Raw genomic sequence first — 22,718 nt, 5'->3', positions numbered from 1 at the left:
TCTCTAAAGGAAGTTCTACCAGAAATCGTCTGTTTCTTATACTTAATATATTTTTGAACGGATCTGCTAGACCTGAGATACTTCTTCATACCAGCACATCTTCCACTGACTTGCTTAGGATATCCTCCGAAACTTTCGTTCAGGATTTCTTAATAATTTAAACCAGAACTTTCTGATGATTTTCTTAAAAGCTTTCTCCTGTAGTTCTTCTAGAAATATCATAAAAAGATCTCTTGGAAGTTATCCAAAAATTCCTTCATGGATCTCGAGGCTACTCCAGGATATCGTCATGGATTTTTTTAATTATACGAAGAATCCATCGATCCAAAACTAGTGTTCGACCCATTCATGCGATTTTGGTCTACTTGAAATGGAAATCTGAAAGTTGGCACATAATTCTTATAGGTCGAAAATTATTGCCTTCCCCCAATTTGATGAATTTTTGAATGGAATTTCTTGACTTGGATCCTTGAAGAAGTCTTTGGTTGGTCCTAAAGATAAATTGCAAAAATAAATACACAGCGTGTCCAAAGCAGTTAGTTAACGCGCCCAGTCTAGCGTATTGGGAGTCGTGGGATCGAAGCCCATCAGAACGCCTCCATTATTTTCACAAATTTAATTAAAATAGACAACACTTTATGCAGAGCTTATTTTTACATGCAAAACCTTATAAGATTTTCGTAGTATCAACAAATTTTCATCTCATCGTGAATATATGAAGTATAAAAATTGCACAGTTTTCGCAATGGTTACTAGTTGAAACATCCTTTATAAGGTCCTTAAAAAATCGGGGTCAAAATCCATTTTAAGCTCGAGTCAGAGGTGACCCATATTGCCCCGTATGACCATATGGCCCCGTCTCACCTTATAGAGCACATAAAATAGAATTAAGTAAAAAATTAAGCAATCAAATCAGGATACAAGCTGGTCGTTTTTCATGCAAGTTGGCTGAAATTTAAAAACTGCATTTTCATCTGGATAATATTAGGCATGCAGACAGGGTGTCAACTATCTGGAAAACCTGGAATTATCAGGGAATTTTATTCAATCTGAAAAACCGGGAATTCTCAAGGAATTTCGGACACAATCAGGGAAATTATTTTGAATTACAGTCAACTCTTCCCAACTCGATATTGAAGGGACCATCGAGTTAGGGAGGTATCGAGTTATAGAACACAAAACCAATGCAAATGCGATCCAATGGAACATCGAGGTAGCCATGAAAACCAACTTTTACTATGGCTCTCTAACTCGATTTAAAGATACGGAATACCGAGTGAGGGAGATTTAACTGTAGTAACACATGGTAGAATTTGTTCATCTTGTGACACGAAATCTTTAAAATTATTTTTTTTTTCGGCTGCACCGCTGCATATGAAATATAATTGAGAACATTCAATTTTTTTTTACATCCTTCCTTTTCGCTTATTCTACTTAAACAATAAACTTTGTATGACAGCAAAAATTAGAACAGGTACGAAAAATGATAGATTTCTCAGGTATACATGCCACTTTTCAGATTCTTGTTCAGTATTCTAATGCAAGTCTCTAAAAAGTATACTTTGATGTCTCTATTTTGAACAAAATGGTCTCTAAAGTCACTTTTAAGCCTTAATCTACTTGCAGTGAATCCTGGTGCAGAATTTTAGAGGCTCCAGAAAGAGCTTCAGATACTATTAGGCGACTATTCCATAAGTTCTTAATTATATTCTTATCAGATCCCGAGGAATACTCAGAAAATTTAGTGATTTTTTCAAAGATTTCTTCTGGAATTCCTTCATGTTCTTCTTGAGGGATGCTAGGAGAATTTCTTCAGAATTTGCTTCAGAAAATTCTAGAGCACTCAAACGCTATCACCTCCAGTAATCTTCACAGAGATTACTCTGAAAACATCCTATCCATTATCTCATAAATTCCTCCATATTTTTCTACTGATTCTTTCACCGAGATTCTACAGAAGTTCATCTACAAATAATCATGCCAGAATAGAAAAAAATCCTAGAATGCCTTAATAAATGCGACCTCAAAGCTGCTCCATAAATTTCTCTCGGCATTTCTTCAGCTTTTTATCAAAATATTTTTGTTACGGTTCAATCATTTCTCGGATGTTTTTCGAATAATAATTTACAAATCTACATGGATTCTTCACAACTTCTTTCATGGTTCTACACTAGTTCTTACTACCGCAATTATTACAGTTCGATCATTCATATATAAATTCCTTTAGGAATTCATTCCGAATTTCTTCAAAAAATCTTGTAGAATATTATTCAGAAATTCTAATGTTTTTTTGTTATCTTAGCACTTTGTTAAGAAAATCCTAGAAAGAATTTCAACAAGAATTCAGTATCAGAGAACACAAGTTTCGACAGAGGCTACTGTAAGAGCTTCTTGCTCGAGGATTTTTTTTTAATTTTCTCAAAAAAAACACCGAAAAAAGTCCTTGTTATTTCCCTAGAAGAGATGTTTTGTAGATTGATTTGAAAAACAATGATTGGGAAAACAAAAGATCCTTGGAAAAAAATCTAGTTTGAATTCATAAAGATGAAATTCTTGGAAGAATTTCTTAGAAAGTTCGTGAAAAATCACAAATCAAACTTTCAAAGAGATCTTCGGAGTAATATATGAAAGAAAGCTACAGCAGAACGATGCTTATCGTAATGTGACATGACATTTAAAAAAAAAGTCTTAGAAATCCATTCTTAAAGAAATGTCTGTTCAAATGAGGGATTAAACTACCAGTCGCTACCACCCGAGCAGAAGAAAATAACTACTGAATACCAAATTGAGGTATTCCATACCAGATAATTTCCAATACTTACAACCTGAATGAGGTATGAATGAGCCCTGCATAAGAGGTAAAATACCTCAAATAATACCTTCTGCATATTCTACACATACCAAGCTGATAACTAGATCAGGTATTGTAATACCTAAATAATACTTGATGGATTTTCATATAAAAATGAAATTTTTTTATAATAGTTCAATACCTCCAGCAGTCCTCAATAGCTATCGAATACCAAAATGAAGTATTATTAATTGTTTTAAACATTTTTTTAAATACCATTATAATACCAAAATGAGGTTTTGACAACTGAACAATAACTAAGTTTGGTATGATACCAACATATGGTATGCATAAGTTATTGGTGAGTTATTTGTTCCTCCTCGGGCAGCCATGATATCATCTATGAAAACATACAAAACGCTCTCCACAGAAATTTTCTGGGTACGTCGTAAATCTGAATCCTATTTTAAGAGAAAGGCTTTTTTTCTTAAGTTCGACTTAAGAATCCATATCTGACTTTGATAATCAAAGGCACTTTCAGATAATTTGATAAGCATTCTAGCTTTTCCATTTTTTCTTAAGTTGTTAACACATTTAGAACGAACAGATATTTTTTTTATTGAAGTAAAATACTTTGAAATTTAACGTTAGATCTTTTTCGTTTGAGTGTTTCGAAGCCGAACCCCTATCTTTGAAAATAAATTTTTAGTCACCTCAAATGAAAAACTCGTCAATCATTTATGTATTTTGAAGAATTTCTTAAATCTTGAATTATTTTTAAAACCTGTAAAAACCATCGAGGAATTTCGTTTCTGTAAATGAGTAGACACCTGTGAAACCTGTGATCTATGATATATTTTTATATGAATACCTGGAATAATTTCTTATATGAATAACTGGAATAATTTTTATATGAATAACTGGAATAATTTCTGAACCATTTCTCAGTGGAAGCAGTGGAAGCATATATGGAAGGGGAAGTATTAATTTTGAAACAACTCGATAAATCTGCTGCAGTGATGCTTGTGTGAAATGCAGAGAAAATCTTCAAAGATATCTCTGGCCGATATTCCAGGAGAAGCCTCATGAAGCAACCTGGGATAATCGTTGAGAAGTTCTGGAGAAATTTTTTGCAGAAATCTCTTCAAAAATTACTGAAGGAATCGGTGAAAGATAATGGAAGAATCCAACCAAGATAATCTGGATCCACTAAGTATCTTGACTAGTAAAAATCTTCCCAAGCGTTCGGGAAGGAACTTTTGAAAAGGATATTACAAAATCTAACAAAAATCAGGTTGTCGAAAAACCAGCGTTTTGTCAAAAACATTTGAGGGAGTACAATGAAAATTGCTTTAAGATAAGTTTTGGAAGATTTTTTTAGGTATCTCCAAAGTTTCACCAGATTCCACGTTCTTGTTCCCAAAATTTACCAATGATAGTTTGGATACCTATTATCACCGATGTAAACTGTATATTAAACTATATTAGAAACTTGCTCATAGACCTCTAAGGAGTCAACTTACTGCTTTTGGAAGAATTGCGTTCAAAAAACTTGTCAGATATTTGTCAAGTCTCTTTGCAGAAATCTTTCGACGATCATTACATCAGGTACCTATCAACCAAACTCGTCAATAAATTACCAAGCAACTTCTAAAATTTTTTACAATGAGCTCTCCAAGGAGCTGTCGACGTCTTTCAAAGAATAGGTAGAAAATATTAATAATTTCCTACTGTTGACTTAGGGTTTTAGGAACGATAGTAGTTTTATTTTTGGTTTACACTGGAAGAAATGATCATACAAAGCCAGTAAGCGAGATAAAGTATATCTATATATATAATAAAGATAATAATAATAGTTTTATAAACTGATGCAACAATATGCCTAGCAAGTGGTGGAGAAATTCTTTAGGAAAAACCTAACCAATTTTTTTTTCAAAAGTTGGAATAAACCTCTGTTTATTATAGTAGTAAAATTCCTGCATGATTTTTTTAAAGGTCTCCTAGAATAACATTTTTGCAGATTCTTGCATAATCTGTAAAATAGGCAGAGAACCCGAAGTTTTTGATTGAATCTAAGAACTTTAACCCGACATAAATTCAAAATGCTGCCATTTCGGCAATTTTTCACGGATTATCTTCACTTTGATTGTGTTACTTTTCCCCGAATGTCGTTTCTCCGAGGAAAAGAGTCATTCGGGAAAATGGCATTCGGAGAAATGGGCCATTCGGGGAACTAGCGTTGGGGGAAAAGTAGCACAACACTTCACTTTAGATGCAGTTCGTATAAATTTTTTGTTTGTGAAGAATTTCTTGGTTTATTAGTCTGGAGTTATGGAGTAAATAAGTAAGTGAGTCACTTTATTAGATTGGATGGAAATAACCCTAACTTTTGTTTTCGCCAAGTAATTGGTATGAATCTGAATCTAACTCAACTTATTTTTATGATTGTTTATGTGTTTTTTATCTGTTCTGAATCCCTGATAGAGAATCAAAACCTCATATCAAGTACAGTGACACCTCCATGAGTCGATGACTCGATATCGATTCATGGAACCATATTAAAGACAAAATTTCAAATGGTCATGGGGCCTTCCTTAGCCGAGTGGTTAGAGTCCGCGGCTACAAAGCAAAGGCATGCTGAATGTGGGCTTCGTAGCCGTACGGGTAGTGTCACCGAGGCATTTAGCCGCATCGTGCTAAGGAGTGTGGGTTCGATTCCCGCCTCAGGTCGAAAAACTTTTCGAGAGGAATGTTTTCCGACTGTGCCACTGGGCGTTGCATGCTAGTCCGTTGTCTAGTGTGGTGCTTCCTTCAAAGGGCAAATAGCCCACTGGAAGCATTAACGTGTAGTGTCTTTTTAAAATGTGTCTGGGTTCGATTCCCGGTCAGTCCAAGATCTTTTCATAATACAGTTAAACCTCCATGAGTCGATGTTCCATGACTCGATATCGACTCATGGAATCATACCAAAAATCAAATTTCATGGTTACTATGATGGTCCCTCAAACAGCTTTCCATAGCATTGTTGTTCCATGACTCGATATTTCCATGAGTCGATGGTCCCTTCAATATCGACTCATGGAGGGTTGACTGTAGAAATTTTCTTGACTTCCCTGGGCATAGAGTTTCATCGTACCTGCCACACAAGATACGAATGAGAAAATGGCAACTTTGACAAAGAAAGCTCTCAGTAAATAACAGTGGAAATGCTAATAAGAACACTAAGCTGAAAAGCAGGCTCTGTCCCAGTAAGGACGTAATGCCAAGAAGAAGAAGATGATGGTCTGCTCTCAAATGTTGAGTCTGAAGACGGCCTTACAGTTGGACGGCGTTAAGTCAGAGTGGACCAAGTGACATTTTGAATATTTTGAGAACAATGGGCTTAAAGTCTATCATTTTGTAATTTTTTAATCTTTGTGTTGCTTTTTAATCTTTGTGTTGCTTTTTAATCTTTGTGTTGCTTTCAAACAATATAATGTGAAGTGATAATCATTAAAAAAGCATAACGTAACCCTCTAACAGCACGATTTTTTGATAGACTATGCTGCCGGGAATCGCAAGTCAGTCCCATCTGTAAAAAGTAGGCATTGAGAAAATGGGGTGTGAAGTTTCTAAATTCGTTTTCTATACAAATATTCAAAAAATTCCAGAGGATTGAAATATGTTTGAATCTTAATAAAACTTTCACAATTTGCTTTTCACCTTGATATCATTCTAAGAAAAATATAAAGATGTTCAACATACGGTTCATTTTTGTGTTACACAATGCGGAAATCTGTAGTGAGACTGATATGCGGTTACTTTTCACTATGGGACAATTTGACATGGTGTTTTTTTCCTACTTTTTCCGAACAAATCTTATGATCTCATTAAAGCAGCTGAAAGAGCATTGGAAGATATGTTGAAAACTTAACTCAACCCCATTTTGACGAAAATGCAGATGGGACTGATATGCGATTCAAGGCAGTATGTGTACGTGGACCAAGTACTGAACAAAGACCACCGTTTAGTGATTTGGTTCACTCTGACTGAACAATTTCTAGGAAAATAACAATCATTTCATGCTTGCATGGTAAAACTGGGTGCATATCTCTAAGACAAAGGGGCCCAGATAGCCGTAGCGGTAAACGCGCAGCTATTCAGCATGACCATGCTGAGGGTCGTGGGTTCGAATCCCACTGGTCGAGGATCTTTTCGTAAAGGAAATTTTCTCGATTCCCAGGGCATAGAGTATCATCGTACCTGCCACACGATATACACATGCAAAAATGGTCAATCGGCAAAGAAAGCTCTCAGTTAATAACTGTGGAAGTGCTCATAAGAACACTAATCTGAGAAGCAGGCTTTGTCCCAGTTGGGACGTAACGCCAGAAAGAAGAAGAAGATCTCTAAGACAAACAGATTATCAACATCCTTCGACATCAGTATTGTAAATTATTCAATAATCCATATCTTTAATCCCAAAATCATGACGACAGCATGAAAATTAAAGTTTTGCAGGGTCAGGGCATTGAAAGCCAGAAATATTCAAATATGCGTTCAGTCAGAGCGGACCAGATGAAAATCTTAAGACCTGGCCAAAATTTACTGGTCCAATGAGCTGGTTCTAGGACATTCGAGACAGACACCATACAACTACCAAAAATTTCTATCGGACTCTCAAAATTACTCAAATATGCAATAATCAATCAGTTTATAGCTTTTTGACACTTGGTCCGCTCTGTCTGCACAGAAATTGTAGCAATTTCTGACTACCCACCCAAGTATGGTAAATGGTCAAAAATCAAAATCAAATGTATCGAATTAAGTGATATTTATACATTTCTATTGATGGATGAGAAGATAAATCATTCGATGTTAAAAAATCTAATAAAACACATGATATGTCTTTCATTTTCTCGCATTCGTCAGCGCACTGACGGTAATAAGCGCTGTTATGGTAATAAGCACTTGGTTCACTCTGACTGCACACTTTTATGGATTTTTAATGATCATCCATAGTAAATTTGCTACTTATCTCTCGCAGTTTACAACATTTTTTTTCTTCCTTTATTATTGAGACTTTCAGCCCTAGGCTGGTTCATCTCATAGTTTACAACATTCCTCAAATCTGATCAAAGTGGAATGGAGGTATGGTAATTTCGCATCTATTTAAAGAGAGAGAGAGACAATTTACACCGTCTTCAGCCAAAGGCCGCACAGACTGAACAATCACTAACATTAGGCAACGGACAACATGAAACACCCAGTAGCCCAGTGATGAATTTTTCGTTTGACGTAAAGTTTCCACCGACTGGAGCGGGAATCGAACCTACACCTCGTGGCACAATACGCCCAAACGACTGACGTCGCTAACCGCACGGCCACGAAGCCCACAGACTTTTAACAATCATTTGGAAAAAAATTATAAAATGGGTAGAGGGATTATTTTTGCAACCCTTCAAAAAACCCTTACTGGGAAGATACAACATAAAAGAATCAATTTGTTTGTTATCTTTGAAATTTAAAATGTTTCTCTTGTTTTCCACTGCCGATCTAATGGTGCTCCAAGAAAGGATTACGTTTCGCCCTATATTTTCGAAAACTGCATGACAGAACATGTCTCTAGAATCTTTTCCGATAAATCATACGACAAACAAGACATAATGAAAACGCATTCTTTACAGTCACTAGCAAACAGCCCATAACGAAGCTGGTCATAAATAAGATAAAACAAACAGCCCAGATGTTCGCTGTGCAATCTCGCTGAGTGTGTTTGTGCATACACAAAAAAGTAATTTGAGCTATTTTATGCCCTCTTCCGACAATGTGCGGTGTTGATTTTATGATACACCTAGAAGAGACTGATCAGGTAGGCACGACAGGTAAATTGTTGGATTTGTCATTTCGCAAACTGAGAGGTTTTTCCCTAATTCGTCATGATGGAAACAGAAACATCCCAGAAATGTTGTGATCCAGTCGCAATTCATTTGTGTTTGTTTCCAAACAATAATTGTTTCGACCATTGTATGCTCTGAATAATAAAAGTCTTAGTTCTTTATGCTACTGCGATTGCGATTCTATTAGTGATGTTGATCTGCATCTGAAATCTTGTGTTAATCATATAGGTACCATAAAATTCCAAACAGCCCGTCATTTACCAACAAAGCAAAACTAATAAATCATCATTTCCTACTCCGATACGTTACGAACCGCTCACTGTATATTTCCCATATGTCTCTATTTCCATTGCCCCAACCGGATTGCAACCATAACGCTACGATATACTCTCTTAACCTTGGACCACTTCGATAATCAAAATCCCCCGCTACACAGTATTTCGGCAAGGCGTCCACAGATACTACTTTCTCGGTACAGCATCGATCCTCTTGAGTACAATTTGAATGCTAGATGGTTCTTGTTGCCCCATTCCTTCCAATTCCATTCGTTAGCCTAGTCTTTTAATCTGTCTTGATAGTCGCATTAAATCCGTGTTGCATCAGTTCATATCTACAAAATACGCCTAATTTAAGGTTACATCAGTCTCACAGTAGATCATTAGTAGTTTGTTTTTATTTCCCGTTGCGTTCTGCGGTTTTGCTTGTCTTTCTTTCTTCATTTTAGCTTCCAGTAGATAGGTTATCGCCACCACAAAAGTAAAAGTTTATCAGAGCGAATATCTTAAATGGCTGTTTCCTCCAGATAGCAAGTGCCTATTATCTGCTTTTAATTTGTGAGAATAGTTTCTCTTACCCTCCGGCACCGCCTTGAACTCTAGTTTAAGCTTGGGGTTTTAGATAGGGGTCGCAGATTGAGAGGGCTAACTTAGGGACCCACAACCCAGTCACACTCAGTCAGCTGCACATTTACACAAATTTCCCATATAGTGAACAAGCGGTAATTTGGCTTTGGCATTGTTTGTATGTTTTGCTTGATATTGTTGCTTGCTCCGAAGAAAATGGCATGCTTTCGTGGGTTCGGCTAAGGTTGCCATTGTGCAGCTCCAGTAAATTGGCTAGAGTTTTGTCAAATTATCATATCTTTCTTCGGGTGCTTATTGTATGTTCCGGGTCGCGAGATGTGGAATTTGAGATAGAATTTGCTGGTGAAACAGGCAGTTGCATGTTTGGGTATGAGAAGCTTTAGACTTCCCGGAGTAACTCCCACATGCGTCAGTTAGTGAGTGAGGGGTGCAAGGTTCAAATTCAAATAAGGCGAAAGCATTTATTCGTTGTTCAAACGATTTAATTTAGCGGGTTTGTGGTTGCGGGATTAGTTTTGTTCCGTTATTGCTGGTTTGATGTGAACAGCACCTACGCATATGTCAACTCCAGAGATGCTTATGGAAAGATCTGCATTTTTGTGAATACTTGTAAAGCTGTAATATATTTCAAGCGAGAAAAGTATTTGAAAATAGAATCTATGACAAAAAGTTTGAAGACAATGCGTTGAAAAAATAAAAAGCCGAAAGACAAAAAAGCGAAAGGACATATGGTCGAAGGGGGAACAAAAGGTCGAAAACCTTTACTTAAAAATAGATAAATTCCTCTCTTCTCTTTTCGACCTTCTGTATTTTCGAACTTTCGTATTTCGACTAGTTGTCATTTCGACGTTTTGTCTTTCGATCTTATGTTGCTAAACCCTGAAAATATGGAACTACAACTATTATTTTTTAGACTTGCTACCTCTTTTAAATAACATACTTAGTCTTGATCTCATGATAAGCATCCAACATAGTTTACATCCAATACTTTCAATGCTGCTCAAGCTGGTGCAAACTGTTGGTCAGATCCAGAGTTTCAACCACGGCTTTGGGCCGCATAAATATAATCATGTTGTTACAACAACGGATTTTTTTTTTTAAATCGATATAATAAAATGAAACATACAGATTCGATCAATAACGTGACTATGTTCAGTGGAATCTAGAAGATTCCTATTGTGATCTTGGGGGTTCTTGAGCATGTCCAGCGGAATCCCAGCAGAATCAGGGAATCCTGGAAATTTCGAATCGAGCTTTAAGGAATTTGACAGGATCTTTGGGATTCCAGCAAAATAAGGATTCTCTGTGGGATTCTGGTGAAATTTTGGCATTCCTTAATGATTTCTGAGACTTGAAACTTGAGCAATTTTAGCGAAATTTTGAAAATTCTTAGCAGGAGAATCCAAGTTTAATCTTGATTTCTTAGCAGTATCCCAGAATATTCCACGCGGAATACTCGGGATTTCTAAATTGAAGCTTGTTTTTTTAGAAGTAGTAACGAAATACTGAGTGTTTACAGTGGGCTAGTGAGCTTTTGGGGTTTACAAATGTGATCCTGCGTTTCTCAGCGGATTTTGAGGGTTTCCGGCAAGATTCTGATGTTTTGTAATGGGATGGTTGGAGTTCCTATCGTGTTTCTATCATCGCTATCTTAACAATTCCCAGCAAAATGTAGAAGATTTGGAATAGAACCTAGAAACTAGTAGCATACTCCAGAAATTCATAGTGAGAACCTGAGAATTTTCAATTAATTCTTGAGCGTAATTTCCAAGGAATCCGGGAATTGCTATCGAGATCCATCAGGAATTTTGAAAATATATGATTTTTTGGCCATATCCTAGGATCTTTCCAACGGTATTTTAGTGCTTCTCAACTCGAATTCCTTGCGTGAATCCTAACGGGATCTTGTACTAGTGGGATTCTGTAATTTACTTACGGCGGGCTCACCTTGATAAGTTACGTCCCAATACCGGCTTTCTCAGTTGCCTTATTGTTCTCAAGTTTTTCGATAGCTTCACTTAACGCGGGGTCGGCACATCATCGCCCTCATCCGTCATACCGTGAAGTTAAGCCTGCTGCAATCTTGGTGTTCTGTTTCCTTGTCATTCAGATGATCACCGTACTGCTGCTTCCACCGTTCAATAACTTCACGGTCATCCATTAAAAGCCCGAGACGAACCTCGAATTTTCAAATGGCCACCATTTGGAGACCAGTAGATCAATTATTTTGATATTCATTTTGAAGTAAATGTGATTAGTTGGTCTTACAATGGATCCAAGGATTGACCCCTCCCTCTTTCCTGGATAACATAAAAAGCGTGTACATAAGGGGTCCAAAATTATGCATTATCATCAATTCGACGGATATCTCTGAAGATCTCGATGAGCTAGAAGATTGATGTCTAATGGATGTGTTTCCAATCACATTTTCATTTACCAGATAGGGGAATTTACATATTCTTGGCAGTCTAAGCCGATGCCGCGCTTCTTTTGTAATGTTCTCGGACATCAGCAGATAAATTCCATGTTTGTCTATTTACATTTATGCGTTCCTCAATTCTCTATCGATTCACACCGACAGGCTTGTCAAAATGCTTTTGGAAACGTTTTTACAACGCTGCGAACATCTCTTGTCAGTGTGACTATTGTCGGCAGCCCAATTCTGTTCGGCAACTTTCCCATAAGAACTGCTGGTGAATCTCTTCGGCAGCTGCAAATCAGTCGCATTTTGAGGCGTGTTCATTTGAATTGATGACATCTCTGGCGTTATTGTTTGTTCAGTTTCGGAAATATCGTCAGTGGGAAGCGGACAGAACAAACAATCATCTGAATGTTTTCATTGACGTATTTTGATAGAATTATACTGTGAATTTGGCGTTTCATATTTGGTTGCCGATAATAGTCGAATGGTGCCGAAGCCGTAAGTCTCCCTACTTTATCAGAACATTTTTGCCGAAGACACCAACCTTCCAGCTGAACAGGATCTTGAGATACAAATGATGGAACAAAAATTTGTTGCTGGTGCCACCTAGCGACCAAATTTTCAATAAAAATTTTTATCTGATCTTCACTCCCAAGTAGAGACGTTCCGATACTTCCGATATATCGGAGTATCGATATTTTGCTTTCGATATTCGATATTTTGGTATCGATATTTCCTATTCAATATATTGGTGGTATCAGAGCCGTAGCGTGGGTTCATGGCGCCCTTGGCGAACTTCCATTTAAGCGCCTCTCAATCAAAACTGTACACATCTATTTAACATGGTGAGAGTTAACGTGAACTATATCATTAGAATTCATTAGAAAAGAATCGTAGGATGCTAGAAATTTAGAACATATTTGATTATTGAGTTAATTCCTGCAGGACAAAACGCAAATTCTTTTATCTATTAGGGCAGATTGCCAACTATTGCACAGACTAAAAACGTGCCAATTATTGAACAACCCGTGTATTCCTTATGGATGTGCAATAATTGGAGTGTTTTTAGTCTATGCTATATTTTGCTATTTATCCTAAATGTTATTTGAAAAATTCCCAAGAATATTACAATTTATATAATAAGAAACAAATATGAAAAATCGGTGTTCTAACAATTTTTTGGTGCCAATTTTAGTAAAATGTTTATTTGAAGAAAAATTCTTCTAAACATTTTAAAAATATTGATTAAAAAAAATAAAAGCTTCTTTATCCGATATTCATATCATATGACACTAATAGTACAACCTTGAAAAAAAAACCAAAGCCATACGCTTATGTGTTACACTTTTCACCACACTGCTGCCGTATAAGGCTTGCGAGCTTTTCTTAACAGTGTTGTACAAAATACAACAGCACGACTACTGAAGTGTTAAAAACGTATAGAGATGGGCAAAATGATCAAATTTTGAGAGCGAATCGTAGGTGACTCACTCACAAAAGTGAATCGACTCTTTCGATCGATTCGGTGACTCATTTTATAAAACCAAAAATGAATGTTGTATTTTACACAAGAGATAAAAAGTATAACATTTTTTGTAGGAGAATATTTTTCGTACAGCAACTTTAACTATTAATACATGTCCGAATTGTTTGACTATGATAATTCCAACTCTAAAATATGATTCCTAGTGAATTTTTAAGCCCTCTTCTAATATATTCGGTGCGAATGAATCATGACTCTTTTGAAAAGAATCGTGATTCGTTCATTCACTTTCGAGAGTCGACTCTTTTGAATGATTCGTGAGTGAGTCGCCCATCTCTAAAAACGTAAATAAAAAAAATCATTTTTCATAAAAAAAAAATTAGTGCCAGAAAGATTTTTTTTCAATTCACGTTGTCTTGGCCAAGACATTTTCATAAAGTATCATTTAAAAAAGTAATTTTAAATGAATTTTTAAGGAATGGTACGATGGGTTACGTCATCTATAGCTTTCTGAAAACCAAAAATGAGTATATCAATCCTACTGATTCCATTTTTTTTGTAAAATCAAATGGCTATCAGCTAGCGTACAATATTTTTAAGTGTTATTAAAAATGTACCACTGATTTGGGAAGAATAATTCGCAGAATGCTGTGCGGATTTGGCCGGAGTTAAATTCTTAGAAAACCACACCCTGGATTGAATATGTCATCAAGATGTTTTAAAAATTTCAAAAGTGTCGGTGAACCGCAAAGCGTTCTATCATAACCACACATAGTTTATATAGAAGACCTTGATTATTTGAGAATCTCGACAATTTTTTGGTTGAATCCAGTCAAATACTATGTTAGATTCATGCTCAGTATTTCATGAAAATTTCTTTCAGGATCCATATTGTGATTCATAGAGATTGTGTTTGAATTCAATATGTATTTTCAAACTTTACCATTTGTGTCACGCGTGTTGGCGCCCCCTTAAGGCTGGCGCCCTTGGCGGGTGCCAACCTGGCCAACCGCACGCTACGGCACTGGGTGGTATCGATATTTCCTTCCGATATATCGTATACCAGTATTTGGATAACAATTGTAGGGTTTTCTAGAAAAAACAATTGATTATTTGAAAGCAGTTCACAAACCAATTGTTATATGATGTATGTATATGATGTATAGAAGATATTAATACTCATATCGATCAAAATTACGATAATATTGAGGATTTAAAAAATTGTTTGCAAATTGTAGGAAACTCAACGTCAGGTAACTAAACGATACAGGAAGTTTGCCCCCTTTTAAATATATCAAATGATATTGCGATATATCGATATTTTGATTCAATATATCGGTGGTATCGATACTTCGATTCGATAATCGTATCGAATCAAATATCGATACTTCACAATATCGGAACGTCCCTACTCCCAAGGGCTTTTACCTGCTCCAAATAAATAATAATAATGATTCGCCAGATAGCCCTTGATCTGTTGAACAACTTTGCCGAAGACACCAACCTTCTAGCTGAAAAGGTTCTTGAGATACAGACGATTGAATAAAATTTGTTACTAGCGGCATCTATTGAATTAATTCTCAATTATACTCTTGCGCCGCAGAACCCTTCATCTGCTTGCTGAACATCTTTGCCGAAGGTACTTAACTTCTAGCTGATCAGGAACTTTAAATACACATAATTGAATAACATTGTTTGCTGGCGTCACCTAGCGGCTAAAATCTCAATTATTTTTTTTTTGTTGCCAGATAGATCTGATGAACAACTTTACCGAAGACATCAACCTTCTAGCTCATCGGGATCTTTAGATATCCGTTGAAGTGATGATAACAAACAATTTAAATTGGCAAAGGTATTTAACATAAATCGCAGACGGAATTGCTCGACGCTGTTCTAACATAATCTCCTGAGCAATTTTGTACAAGTACAAAAGTTTTTCTAGTGGACTTCAACAGTGATTTCTGACGAAACATCTATAGTAATTCTGTGGCATTCCTTCTTTATGTGAACTTAATTGAAGTGCAATCGCAGAAAGAGTTATCGGTGATATGTTTGGATGGTAACTTTCTGGAAGAATTACGAAGTGTCTTGAGAAATTCCTTACAGAGATTCTATCGGAACCAGTGAAGAGAGAAAGATTATCGGTAGAATTTGATAATACATGATCTGAAAGATTTTCTTGTGAAGTTCAAACTACCATATCGAAATCTACTGATGGAATATTTGGTTAAATACTGGAATATTTTTGAACTGGAACATCTGTAAAACTCTCGAACCTGTAAACAGCGCGAAGATTTATTATCATTTAATACTCTCTTTTTTCGAGAAATTCTTTCAAGCGTTTTTGATTAAATGCTTGAAGAATATATAGTAGTATAGTTCGAAGAGTTTATAACAAATTTTTTGGACAAACCCCTGATGTATTTCTAAAGTATTTTCCCAGGTGAAGTTGTAGGTTAGATTACTATTGGCATTCGTCGAAAAGTTTTCGTGTGATTTCCTCTATAAACTATTTGTGGCAGCCCAGGGCTAAAAATCTCGTTAATAAAGATAGAAAAAAAAAATATTTGTGGCATACTTGGAATTCCTCAAAACATATTTTAGAATGATCAGAAAAGCTAATTCCAAAAAAAAAGATTATTCTTGATGGATTGTCGTGGCAATTCGTTCACGGGTTTCGGTACTTCGACTTTTTTCCTTATTCCAGAATATTTCCCCACGAATTCTACCATAGCTTTGACCATTAAATTCTGTTTTCTGAATTTTCCTACATTTAGCCTCCAATATCTTTGAAAACTGCCCATAAGCCACACAGTTTCAAACAGGTAGTTTTTAAAAAAAAAAAACCATTTTTGAAGTTTCTCTTGAAATCATGTTGTAAATTATTCAATGTCCTCCTGATAAAATTCTTGTGAAAGTATCAGTTATTCACGACTTTAATAATCAGCAAAACTTCCAATAAAAATAGTGTTCTCCTGAGATCTCTAAAATACGCATGTTCCAAAATTTTCAATAAATACATTAAGGTTATTTTCTTGACGCAACCATTATACTGAGATCAAGACCCAGAGAATATGTGAAAAGTTACACTCGATGCCGTTTCAAACACGGTAAAAAATAAGCACCATGATACCAATAGTTCTGCACTTGCATTTGCACTACTGTTCAATCTTAGCAATATCAAAGAAACATATCTTGAAATCAACGTTGCATGTTTTGATTTGAAATTAAAAAAAAAAAATGCTTCCGCCTGACTAAGACTTGAACCTTCACCTTCAGAGTGCAAATCTTGTATCTTACCTCGACACCAACTTGCAGCTGCTAGAAGGAGTTAAATTAATTTCAATCACTTCCTATAAACAGCTGTCAATGATTGCTTTCATACAAAAGACACGATGTTTAGAATCAACGAGTTTTCACTTCAGAGTCTATTGCTGGCCCAATGCTGGGTACAGTAGAGCCAATTCAAAGTTAGAACTTTTTGAACCATGATGATTGGTGTTTTGAATTTAGTCAAGAGATCAATCCATTCGATCGAACGTGCCGATTTTTTACTGTGTTGGGATCGCGTTTGAAAGTTCAATAGAATTCTAAAGCCATGTCCCAATTTCAGTACCGAACGCTCAAGTTTGGGTCAGAAACACATGCTTACTCAATTTTTTAATGTTGTTCGTTCGTTTGAGCCAAAAAACCTTTTTTCCCAATTTTTGAAATTTTGTCACACCACTTGGTTTAAACTCAAATTTGGGGTGTATTTTGTTTTCCGTATACCTTCTGAAATGTCAGATAGAAACAATCCCAGTGCTAAAAAGTTGAACTCCTATGGCGCTTTGTCGACGAAGCGAACGTCAAACATAATCGAAAGTGTCAATTTTCAAATTTGGACTCATACAATTTCAATATGATATAACTGTTATTCGAGCGGGAAATTTTGCAAAGAACAGATAGTAGATTTTACAAAGTATTAGCAAGAATACGCTCTATCATCTTATTTTATAAAATCAAGATTTCAACAACAATTTTAGGAACCTATTGAAACCTTTGGTCTCAAATTTTGCGCTTCTCTATTGACTGTTTAACGAGAAACTTGTGACCATCGATGCGCCTCCATCTTTCATATAACGGTGGGTATTAGAACTAAGTTGGGGTGATTATTTCGCATTTGGGAAGAACATATCACCAGACACTAGCGATTTTGCGGTATGATATTGACGTTTGATTACGAATATAAACAAATTCTCTTCTCCTTATCCCTTGAATGCGCCCGCATTCACACAACACGCATGACTTTTATCGTTCGTAGAAGAGAATGCGAGAGAGTGAATATCAACATTCATAGAACTCTCCGGATGCGATGTGGCACGAACTGTTATGATTCTATCGGCTTAACGTCAAATAGTGAACTATTGCATTGATTCATTCGGATCAAAATCAACTTTGGGCTTGTCCAGTAACGCGGGTAGATCACGTTTTTGTGGTGCGTTATGTGGTAAGATCTACTAATCTGAACTCTAGTCTAGTCTCGTGTGTTATGCTAAAGTAATGTGTTCTGATAGCTCAAGTATTTCCATCAATCTCTCAGGAATCAAACAAAAACTGAAATCTATACTTCGTTGGTCGTTACCTATCAATGAATATGGAATAATGCGATATGCACTAAACACTAAGGATATGGAAAATGCCACTACAGATCAAATACCCGAACTGAAGAAGTTAATCTCACTGGCTACCCTATAAATTTAATTTTGCTAAGTAAATAAACAGCTCAACAATCTATCATCATTATTATGCTTTCACTGTTATATAATGCTTTTTACTCGAAAAATTGTTGAAATTCTGCATGCCTTTTAACTCCACACTTCGCCATCACAATTTCGATTGTCAAAACCAATACGTAAATATGTTGTTAATCATTTAGACAGAATGCTTCAGGACTACACAGCCAAATTGAAAATTTGGCTTGCTCCTCATTTTAAACAAGGCCTATCTGTTCATGATTCATATATCATCTTGTTCATTGTTGGACATTACTGTTCTTAAAAACCCCCATCCTAACCCAGAGCTTCACTAACCGCGCTTTTTCTTCACCCCCTCGCTCACTTCACAGGAGAAACCCCGCGCCGTGCCGCCTCTGGTCAGGACTCGTACAACCGTCTGTTCGGAGAAGCGGATCGTCCCTACACCCCGGCCAAGAATCACATGAAGAGCAATCTGCCCATCGGTAATGACGCCACAGATTCCGGCAAAACCAACGGTCACAGCAACGGAAAGGCAGCAAATGGACATCACCAGAATGGAAACGGAATCGCCCCGACGACAAATGGCCACAGCAATGGAAGCAGCCACACCAACGGACACAGCAATGGAACTTCCACATCGTCAGCGCCATCCCAGAATGGATCCACTCACAGTAAGTTCGCCTCTTTGTTTGCTCGTTGTTCCGAGATCTCTTTGACACAACATCAACGACAACACCCACAGTATAATTGGTTTATGGTTTCAAGCTATATAATAGAGTAGGAACAGACAAACAGACGTAACGCTATTCTGTACGATCCATCGTCAGATGGATGTTGTCAATCCAGTAGCAGGTTGAAATTTCTTCAGAGTGTTACGTCCGTTTGTCTGTGCTGTAGTTCTTGTTGCGGTAGTTGCTTTGATTCTTTGAGCCACACTGGGATTTCCTTGGTCACGGAAGAAGCACGTTAATTATAAGTTTCTACACACTAACCAACACCAATTTGTCTCGCATGCTTGGGCGTAATTTTATATCAATTTCCCAGTATCTGCATTCCCCCCTGTAGGTACTATCGTCGAGTGTCTTTCCATCTTTCCAGTTGAGGAGTGACAGAAAAAATGACGATCGACATGACTCCGTTCCCTGGGATGGGGGTCTATGATTATTTTCTCTTGATGCCATTCGATCCCACAAGAACCAGTGGTTCACAACGTATCCCCAATATGTTGTGCTGTTAGGTTTCCACTACAATCAACGAACAAATTGGAGAACCACTGGTTGAAAATACTTCATATATCCAAAGAGCGTCACCGCGATCTGGAACGGCACAAGATAAGAAGTGCCGAGTGGAGTTGACTTGACTTGTAGCGAAATCTTGTTTCTTAATGAAACAAAATGCCCTCGCTAACTGAGACTGAGAAAACCACAGAAAAGATCACTATCGTTTCACCTTCAATGTTCCTGTTCGACGTCGACGTCTTTCGATTAATTTGTGAGTGCTTCGGGGTTCGGCTTATCCAACATAGAATGTCTGCTGCATATGACGACAAGGAAGGGACGTTATCTCCGTAGTAATTATTCCATTCATCTGTTTGTCACGGTGTACAGTACGTCGTCGTCGTTGTTGGGTGTCTTGTTCTGCGAGTGGTTGGATATTGCTCGGAATGCGGTAATTGATGTTCGAGCAGGGTGGTACCTTTCCTTTGCCTTTTTCCCTATATCTAAGACTATGTTGTAGCAATCCATGGGCGTAGCCAGGATTTTCATCAAGGGGGCGAGCGAACTCAAAAGTTCATTCACGAATTTCATGCAAGACGATAAATATAAACATATGTGCCCTTTTCACATGAAACGTTAAATTATAAAAAAAATATTCACATCGTTTTTCACAGTACGCAAAAGGAAGCCTTCCAAGTTCAACCAAGAATTAGATTCCACCAGCATTTCTTTCAGGAATAATTCCTGTATTTCTCCAAGCATGTCGCAAGTATTCCCCTAAGAAATCCAACGGAAAGTATCGTATCTAAGGAATTTGAAAAGGGATTCCTGTAGACATTTTTTATGGACGTCATCTTTGAATGAGCCCCTATCGAATTCCTACATATTCACGAATTTCTTTGAAGCTCCCCAAAATAGTTGATAACTTCCTCAGGAGTTCCTCTAGGAATCCTATTTTGTATAAGCATTTCTTCAGAAAATCATCCAGAGATTTCTACATGTATTATCTTAAAATGCTTCGAAAATTCATCCTTCAATTTCCTACGGAATTCTTTTTATTACTACTACAGAAATTCTTTCAGGAACTCCTCTAAGTAATTGTCCACGATTTTTTCTCTTTTTTTTAGAAGCTTGGTGAATCAAAGCAGTTTTTTGAGAAATTTCCATCAAATTCTGCAGTAAATGTTTTTTATTAATAGAGATATTTATAGATATATGATAGTAAAACCTGTCTTAACATTAGATGAAATCCTTGAAAATCTTTGAAATAATTCCTAAATCATCTTTGGAAGGATTCATGTTTGAATATAAGGAGGTATTTGCAACTGAAAGATCATTGGAAGAAGTGTTGATATCTGATATCAACTCCCTCTCTTAAAGCGTTACGTAACTTGTGAATGGCGCATAAGATACTTTCCGTTAAATTCTTGAATTTTTTTTTCCCAAAGATCTCCAGATTTTTTATTCAATTTTCGAGTGATTCCTGAAAAGTCCTCAACAGAACTTCAGGGAAAATTCCTAGATGAAATTATTGGAAAAATTTCTGATGGAATCTCAGAGAATTTCCTGACGAAATTTCTGCAGGAATTTCCATTAGATCTTTTTATTTCATACCTTGAGTAATTCCTACAACACGAGACTCATACAAACTCAGTATGGACCAATGCACGCGTTCACTCGTTGACGTTTGAGCGGTGCCGTGTTATTTACGTGACCTTGGAAACAAGTGAATTCGGCACCGCTCGTACGTCAAATAAGTGAACTCGTGCATTGGTCCATTGTGACACAAATATTGAAATGGCCAGGCCTACTGTGTGGAGATTTTGAGAATGATTCATGTAATGAATTATTTAATCAATGAACATTTTTGTATCTTTAAAAGGACAATCGTGCCAACCGTTTTTGATTCAGATTCAAATTCAAACAGGACGGGACAAAGGTATATTTTACTTGTGTTCGGGCTCGAAAGCCTAGATTTAAGCGCCATTTTTCGCTCTCTGAAACGAGAAAAAGCTCAACCGTACCTGCCTATATACAAAGTAATTGAATAGAAAGAAATTTCAGTACATGGTAGCCATGAAAAGAGGAACGTTCTCACTGAGTGATTTGGCTACTTTTGAAAAAAATGACATGAGAATTTCTTAAACGGATCTTAATTATCTAATTTTTTAAACATTTTGTTTAAGGTCTAAGATGTTTCTGGGAAAATTACTAGGTTAATATGCGAAGATTTCTAAATTAAATTGGAGTTCTTAGGAAAAATCTGGCAGGTTCAAGAATACAGAAAAAATCCGGGAATGATTCCTGTAGGAACCTTTCGGTATCTTTAGCAGTTTCAGTTGGAATTTCTCAGAATGATGACATAAAATTTAATCCAGTGTTCAAATTCTGTCCAAATTCCAGAAGACAAATATATTGGAGTTTCTCAGACAATCTCTGGTATAGTTCTCAGAAGTTTGTTTTTGGAGGAATCTTCGATCGAGCTTTACGAACATAATCTGAAGGAATTTCTAAAAAAATATCTTGTTGAATTACTGAAGAAATTTCAAGAAAGATACAAATCTCAAGAAAGGCATACAAAAAACTGTTTAAGTGATTCCTAAGGCAAAATTCCGAGTTGTCATCCTTAAATTGTTTAAAAATATGCAGAAGCATTCTCAAAAGTACCATTTTAGACGAACATTTGGGGGAAACCTTATTCCAGAAGCTGGAAAGCTTCCATTCCAGAAGCTGAAAAGCTTCTCTCCCAGAAGCGATAAAGCTTCTCTTCCAGAAACTGGAAAGCTTCTCATCCAGAAGCTGAAAAAGTTCTCTACCAGAAGCTGAAAAGCTTTTCTTCCAAAAGCTGGACAGCTTCTCTTCCAGAAGCTGGAAAGTTTCTAATCTAGCAGCTGAAAGGCTTTTTTATCTAGAAGCTGGAAAGATTCTCTTCCAGAAGCTGGAAAGATTCTCTTTCAGAAGCTTGAAAGCTTTTCTTTCATAATCTGGAAAGCTTTTCATCCAGAAGCTTGAAAGATTCTCTTCCAAAAGCTGGAAAGTTTCTCTTCCAGAAGCGAGAAATTTTCTCTCCCAGAAGCGGGATAGCTTCTCTCTTTGAAGCTGGATAGTTTATCTCTCAGAAGCTGGATAGTTTCTCTTTCCGGAGCTGGAAAACTTATCATCCAGAAGCTGGAAAGCTTTGCATCCAGAAGCTGGAAAGTTTCTCTTCCAGAAACTGGCTTCTTTTCCACAAGCTGGAAGGTTTCTCTTCTAGAAGCTGGAAAGCTTCTCTTTTAGATGCTGGAAAGTTTCTCTCCCAGAAACGAGAAGGCTTCTCTCCCAGAA

General features: G+C 36.7%; 1 protein-coding gene across 4 annotated transcripts in view; it reads left to right on the top strand.

Moving 5' to 3' along the window:
• LOC5564518 (microtubule-associated protein Jupiter) overlaps positions 1–22,718 on the top strand; it is a 166,873-nt gene that overhangs the window by 131,212 nt on the left and 12,943 nt on the right. For all 4 annotated transcript variants that reach the window (XM_021849930.1, XM_021849929.1, XM_021849928.1 and 1 more), the window contains exons 4-5: positions 9,107–9,142; positions 18,546–18,848. In XM_021849930.1, coding sequence (XP_021705622.1) covers positions 9,107–9,142; positions 18,546–18,848 — 339 coding nt within the window. The remainder of the gene's footprint in view (positions 1–9,106; positions 9,143–18,545; positions 18,849–22,718) is intronic.

Source organism: Aedes aegypti, chromosome 3 (genome assembly GCF_002204515.2).
Source record: "Aedes aegypti strain LVP_AGWG chromosome 3, AaegL5.0 Primary Assembly, whole genome shotgun sequence".
In the NCBI taxonomy this organism is placed as follows: Eukaryota; Metazoa; Arthropoda; class Insecta; order Diptera; family Culicidae; genus Aedes; species Aedes aegypti.
This window is presented reverse-complemented; position numbering and strand designations above follow the sequence as displayed.